Source organism: Corvus brachyrhynchos, unplaced genomic scaffold, assembly GCF_000691975.1.
Source record: "Corvus brachyrhynchos isolate BGI_N302 unplaced genomic scaffold, ASM69197v1 scaffold65, whole genome shotgun sequence".
Taxonomy (NCBI): Eukaryota; Metazoa; Chordata; class Aves; order Passeriformes; family Corvidae; genus Corvus; species Corvus brachyrhynchos.
Window position 1 is genome coordinate 2,002,770 of NW_008238365.1, and position 5,593 is coordinate 2,008,362.

A 5,593-nucleotide genomic window follows, 5' to 3' on the forward strand; every position below is an offset into this window, starting at 1 on the left:
CGCTGGAGCCACCGCCCCGCCGGGCCGCCGAACCCCCTCCCCGCCTGGGAGCCCCCGAAGGTCGGTGAGCACCCCCTTCCCTGGTGGGGGAGGGTCTCATCGCAGCTCCGGGGTGCTGCTCACCCCATCCCTGGCAGCTTTGGGGGGCTGCTCCCCCCAACCTCATCACCCCGGGGTGCTGCTCACCCATCCCTGATAGCCCTGGGGTGCCCGTGCCCCCATCACCAGCACCCCTGGGTGCCTCTGCTCCCACCACCAACACCCCCGCTGTGCCTGTGCCCTCCGCCCTGTCGCCCCTGGGGTGCTGCTCACCCCATCCCTGTCACCCCTGGGAGGGTCCCATGGTGCCACTTGGCCCTTTCCCGTCACCCCCAGGACTGTCCTGGTGCAGGTGGCCTCAGTCCTGTCACCCCAGCGTCCTGCTCGTTCCAGGGTGTCTCATCCTGGGGTTTTGCTCATCCCAGCCCCATCATTCCCGGGGGTCCTGCTGTGGGGACAGGTCCTGCTGTGGGGACAGGTTGTGCCATGGTTCACACCCCCCGCTCCCTGCCTCGCTGAGCGCTCTGGCACACGCACAGGGAGGTTTTCCCCCTCTGGGTGTTCCTCTTCTCTGATTTCCTGGAACCAGGAGCGTTGAGGAGAAAGGAGAATGGCACCAAACTGATGAATTGCTCAAGCTGGTGAGGGGCCTGCGGCATCCCTGCCAGGGATCCAGCAGTGCCAGCCGGGGATTCGCTCTCCCCTGGCACCCACACACAGCTGGATTTCACTGCGGGTCCCAAAATCCTGAGCCTTTTGTGCCAGCCCAAGCCACCCACATTCCCTGAGGGCTGCAGCAGGACAGCTCCTGAGTGCCCTGGACTTTTCCAGGCATCCTGCTCCCACCAGAGCTGCTCTGGAGCCACCGCGGGCAGCAGGACCCCCTGTCCCCAGCACCCAGCTGTGCCACGGAGCCTGGCAGGATCCAAGGCCAGGCTCCAAGGGGAAAACAATGTCCCGCTGTGTGCGCTGCGCCAACAAGGTCATGTTTTGTCTCCGGCCTCCCTCCCCCTCCCCGGCACATCAGCTCACCCCCGCTGGAGCGAAATTGCTGTTAATTAAAACAGGCGGCATCTTCCTTATTGACTTTTGGGTGCCAGTTGATAAAAAGCCCTTGGACGGCTGCCAGGTGCTGCCGGCTTGGCCGTGAGGGCCGGAGTGTCCCGAGCAGCCCAAGGAGCCGGGCAGGGTGTTCCCTGCTGGAAAACAGGCATTCCAGGGATGCTGTCGGGTTTGGGAAGACCCAAAGTCCAAGGGAGTGTGGTACTTAGTGGACGCACGATGTTTGTTCCCAGTCCCAGCTCCAGGCTGGTGTTCCCAGCTGGGGAGGACAACGTGGCAGAGCCACAGCTGGGGAGCCCTTCCCGGTGTCCCAGCAGCCGTTCAGCCTTGGGAAATATCCGTGTCAAAGCCGCGCTTCTCTTCCCACCTTCTGGGAGAGGTTTTCAGCCGTTCTGCTGGAGGTCATTTCATCCTGAGTCTTGTCTGCAGGAATGGCCTCGTGCTGCTGTCATCCCATGCCATCCCCTCCCATCCCCTCCCATGCCATGCCATGCCATGCCATCCCACCCATCCCATCCCATCCCATCCCATCCCATCCTATCCCATTCCAGGAACACTCAGACATGTCTAATTACACCAGCCCCGCCTTGTACTGACTTTAGAAATTGCCTCCTGTTAATTAAAGTTGTTACCTTTGAAAATCTGCCTTGGTCACTTTGAAATGCTTGGCTGTTTGTGATGAGCTCTGAATGAATGGGGAAGAAATGTTTGTGTTCAGGGATTTTCTTTGTTTTTTGGCAAAATTCCTTGAATATATTAATAGATGAAATCATTAGGTGACACTAGACATCCCATCCCATCCCATCCCATCCCTCTGCTGCAGCTCCAGCACCCTCTGGCTGTGCCAAAACCCCCTCAACCAGCGCCGGCTCTCGCAGCGCCCATCCAAACCCCTCCATCCACACAACGGCCCCGAGACATTCCCATCTCCCATCCCAAAGCCACAGGGAACCACAAACGGGAGTGGCACCGGCAGCTCATCGCCGCTGGAGCATTGGGAAGCTCAGGAAGCTCTGGGAAGCTCGGGAAGCTCTGGGGGTGCGGCCCTGGTGGTGCTGGTGGCAGCCCCGATGGGGGCTCTGGGGACAAACCCCTCCATCCACACAACGGCCCCGAGACATTCCCATCTCCCATCCCAAAGCCACAGGGAACCACAAACGGGAGTGGCACCGGCAGCTCATCGCCGCTGGAGCATTGGGAAGCTCAGGAAGCTCTGGGAAGCTCGGGAAGCTCTGGGGGTGCGGCCCTGGTGGTGCTGGTGGCAGCCCCGATGGGGGCTCTGGGGACACCAACGCGTTCCCCGTGGAATGGGTGCTGGTGGGAAGGTGTTCCCTTGGATCTGAGGGGATTTTTGGGGCTGGGCTCAGCAGCCACCTCATGGAGAGCTCGGGCCTTTTCCGTGTTTTGCCAGAGGGGACAAGGAATTTCATGCCACAGCTCTCCCCTCTCCCAGAGCACCAGGACATGGATGTGATGTGGAAAGGGCAAACTGGACAAGAAGCACACCCGGGGGATGACAATGACATCCCTCCCACCACGCCAGGCCCTCCCAGAGGATATTTTTCCAGGGCTTTCATCTCCGAGGAATCCCCGTCTCTCCCGATCCCAGCTTTTCTTGCGAACCCTCTTCTGCAGCGCTGCGTAAGGGCTGTGTTTATAAATAGCCACGCTCCCCGTGGATTCCCGAGTGTGCCTCCCCTTCCACGGCAGATGTCCGTCCTTCCCGTGCTCTTCCCACGCTGCCGGGACGGATCCGCTGCCTCTGGAGCCACCACGCCGGTCCCAGAACCCTGGAGCTCCATGGGGTGACCGTGGCCATCCCCAGGTGCATCCACAGCCAGTTTTTCCAGCTCCCAACATTTTTTCCTCCTCCGTGCGTGGCCGGGGCCGTGTGGTGACACCAGGGTGGAGGACGGGAACCGGCAGAAACCAGAAACTGCTGAATTCCAGCATCACCCAAACCCCATCCCACCCCTCCCAGTGGAAACCAGCGGCCACCAGCCCCATGCTGGATCCCATCCCTCCTCCATCCCAGGCAGGGAAGCAGAGCGGGCTGGGAGATGCTCCGGCTCCACCGGGCTCTCCGGGAGCTTTGGAAGGGGCAGGAATTTGCAGGATCCCCGCAGACGGACAGATTATGGTCTGGCTGCTCCTCCAGCAGATGGACAGGCAGACAAATCTCTGCCGCTGCTGCCCGCCAGGCCGGGGGGACGCCGGATCCTTGCGGATGTTGTTTTCCACTTTCCAGACCTACTTAAACTGCGGCTGATTATTAATTTATCGGGTGTTAAGCGCTCAGAGGCTGCGGGGCAGAGCAGGGAGCTCCAGTCCCGGCACCACCGGGCTGGAGAGGGACAGGAGGGACCGTCCCCACCCGCTCATCCTGCCCTGCATCCCGCCAGCCCTTAATGAGGAATTAAGGCAATTGTTTATTCATGGACCCGGATCATCCGCTCCGGGATTTTATCCCGAGTTAAAGGGGGCCCAGCCGGGGTGACCAAACAGCGCTGGGAACAAAAACAGAGGGATTTCCATCTTGATTTATAAATAGCAAAGGAATTAACTAATTAGATCTCTCCGGGGACAGAATTCCAGCAGGGAGAGTGCGGGGCTGGCTGGATGGAGGGGGAAGGCTTCTGCCACCACGGCAACGATGGGGACAGCCCCTGGGGACAGCCCAGAGCTGCTTTAGGGTCTGGGGGCTTCTCCTTGAGGGTCTGGGGGCTGCCCCTTCCCTGCTGTCCCTGCTGCAGCGGTTTGGCTTTCCCAGGACACGGACGCACCTCGGGATGCTCTGGATGCGCATCCCATGAGGATCCAGGGTGAAGGGGCAGCGCTTCCTCAGCTGCAGGAGGAAAATCATCCACGCTGGGGGATTCCTGAGGGGAACAAGGCCCAGCAGGAAGAGCTGGGAATCTCTACCCTTTACCAAGGAGATGTTGGGCACTGCCCAACCTGCTCGTGGTGCTGAGGCAGCACCGAGTGACCTCTGACGTGCACCTGGAGAAAAAGGGTGTCCCATGAATTTACCGGAGCTCTCCCTGTCCCCACCACCAGTGTCCCCAAATCCTTCCTGCCCTGGGCAAGGCTCCAGCCTGGGAGGCTGTGGCGAGGCGCTGACTTCCCATAGAAACACATGAAAGGGCCCCTTCTTGTATCTGCCAGAGCCCCGTCATTTTTGGTTGCGAAGATCCCATGGCAACGGGCGCCTTCTGCGACTGCTCCTGCTATTTCTGGGCTCGCTTTTTCCCTCCCGTGGGATCATCCCATGGGATCAGCCCCTCTCTCCCAGCCCTGGGCCCTTCCCACCCCGTCACCCCCTTCCCTGGGTAACATCCTCCTGTGGGATCATCCCGTGGGATCAGCCCCGCTCTCCCAGCCCTGGGCCCTTCCCACCCCGTCACCCCCTTCCCTGTCCTGCTGAGGTGTTTTGAGTCAAGGAGGAGGAAGGAGAGAGGAATCTCCTCCATATCTTATCTTGGAGCCCATCTGCTCTTCCTTAGGGCCAGGAATCGGGATATCTGCAAACAAAGCCAGGCCCTGAACCCAATCCCCTCCAGCCTCATCCTCAGGCTGGCCTGGGCTGGGCTGCCCCAGGGTGACAATGGGGACAGTGGTGGCATGTGAGGGTCCCCATGGACACGGTCCCCGGGACAGTTTTGGCATTTTGGGGGTCAACACCCCCACACGGCCTTTCCCAGCCCATGGATCTCTCCTGGCTGCTCCTGGCAGAGCGGGAACCCCCACAGCGCCCTGGCCCGGGCATCCCGCTCATCCCACTCTCCTTATCTCCCGAATCCCGGCCTTAGGCTGCTTCTGGGAGCTGATAAAGGGCTCCCTGACCCTGAGCTGCCGGCTCGGGAGCACTGGAAGAGCAGGACGGCTGCCAGAGGGTGCCTGGAGAAAACCGGGAATGCAGCATCCAGCAGGGAGCAGGGTTGGGAGGGCGGCGGGCGGGACCACACCGGGCTCTGCTCCCCTGACCTGGGCAGGGTCCCCCAGCCCGGGGCCGAGCGGGGACAGGTTCCAGAGCATCCTTCCTGGCTGGAAGGGAAGTTTATAAGGGAAACAAAAGCCAGGCTCGGTCCAAGGGGAGCTTTTCCCGTGGCGTTTCCTGCGGAGCTGCGGCGGGAGCGCTCCCGCACGCCATGGCCAGGGCAGCATGGCAGGAGGGCTGTGCGTGATTTGGGATCACAAATCCCACCCAACCCTGCCCTCTGGCAGTGGGGAGCCATTCCTGTCACTCCAGCTCTTTGTCCAAACCTCTCCAGCTCTCTTGGACCCTCTGGAAAGGGCTCTGAGGCCTGCCCTTCTCCAGGTGGACATCCCCAGCCTGGCTCCAGAGAACTCCAGCCCTTGGAGCATCTCCGTGGCCTCCTCTGGACTCGCTCCAGCAATTCCACATCCTCCTGATGTCTGGAGGCAGCTCTGCAGGTGCGGCCTCACCTGAGCAGGGCACACAGGGACAATCCCCCTCCCCTCCCGCTGGATG

General features: G+C 61.2%; 1 protein-coding gene across 1 annotated transcript; it reads right to left on the reverse strand.

Annotated features, from left to right (window-relative positions):
* Nucleotides 1–1,925: 1,925 nt before the first annotated feature.
* Nucleotides 1,926–4,384, reverse strand: LOC108447128. Its single transcript, XM_017736155.1, has 2 exons — nt 2,380–4,384; nt 1,926–2,178 (listed from the first exon to the last, which is right to left on the reverse strand). The coding sequence occupies exons 1-2, from the start codon at nt 3,118–3,120 to the stop codon at nt 1,957–1,959; spliced, it is 963 nt and encodes a 320-aa protein (XP_017591644.1). The 5' UTR covers nt 3,121–4,384; the 3' UTR covers nt 1,926–1,956.
* Between the last annotated feature and the right edge of the window lie 1,209 nt (nt 4,385–5,593).

Bases quoted from the DNA above. Each gene is read 5' to 3' on its own strand.
- LOC108447128 (XM_017736155.1), bottom strand. From the start codon at position 3,120: ATGGGATCCAGCATGGGGCTGGTGGCCGCTGGTTTCCACTGGGAGGGG. The intron at 2,179-2,379 runs GCCCCCATCGGG...TTGTCCCCAGAG, and splicing joins AACGCGTTGGTGTCCCCAGA to CCCCCATCGGGGCTGCCACC.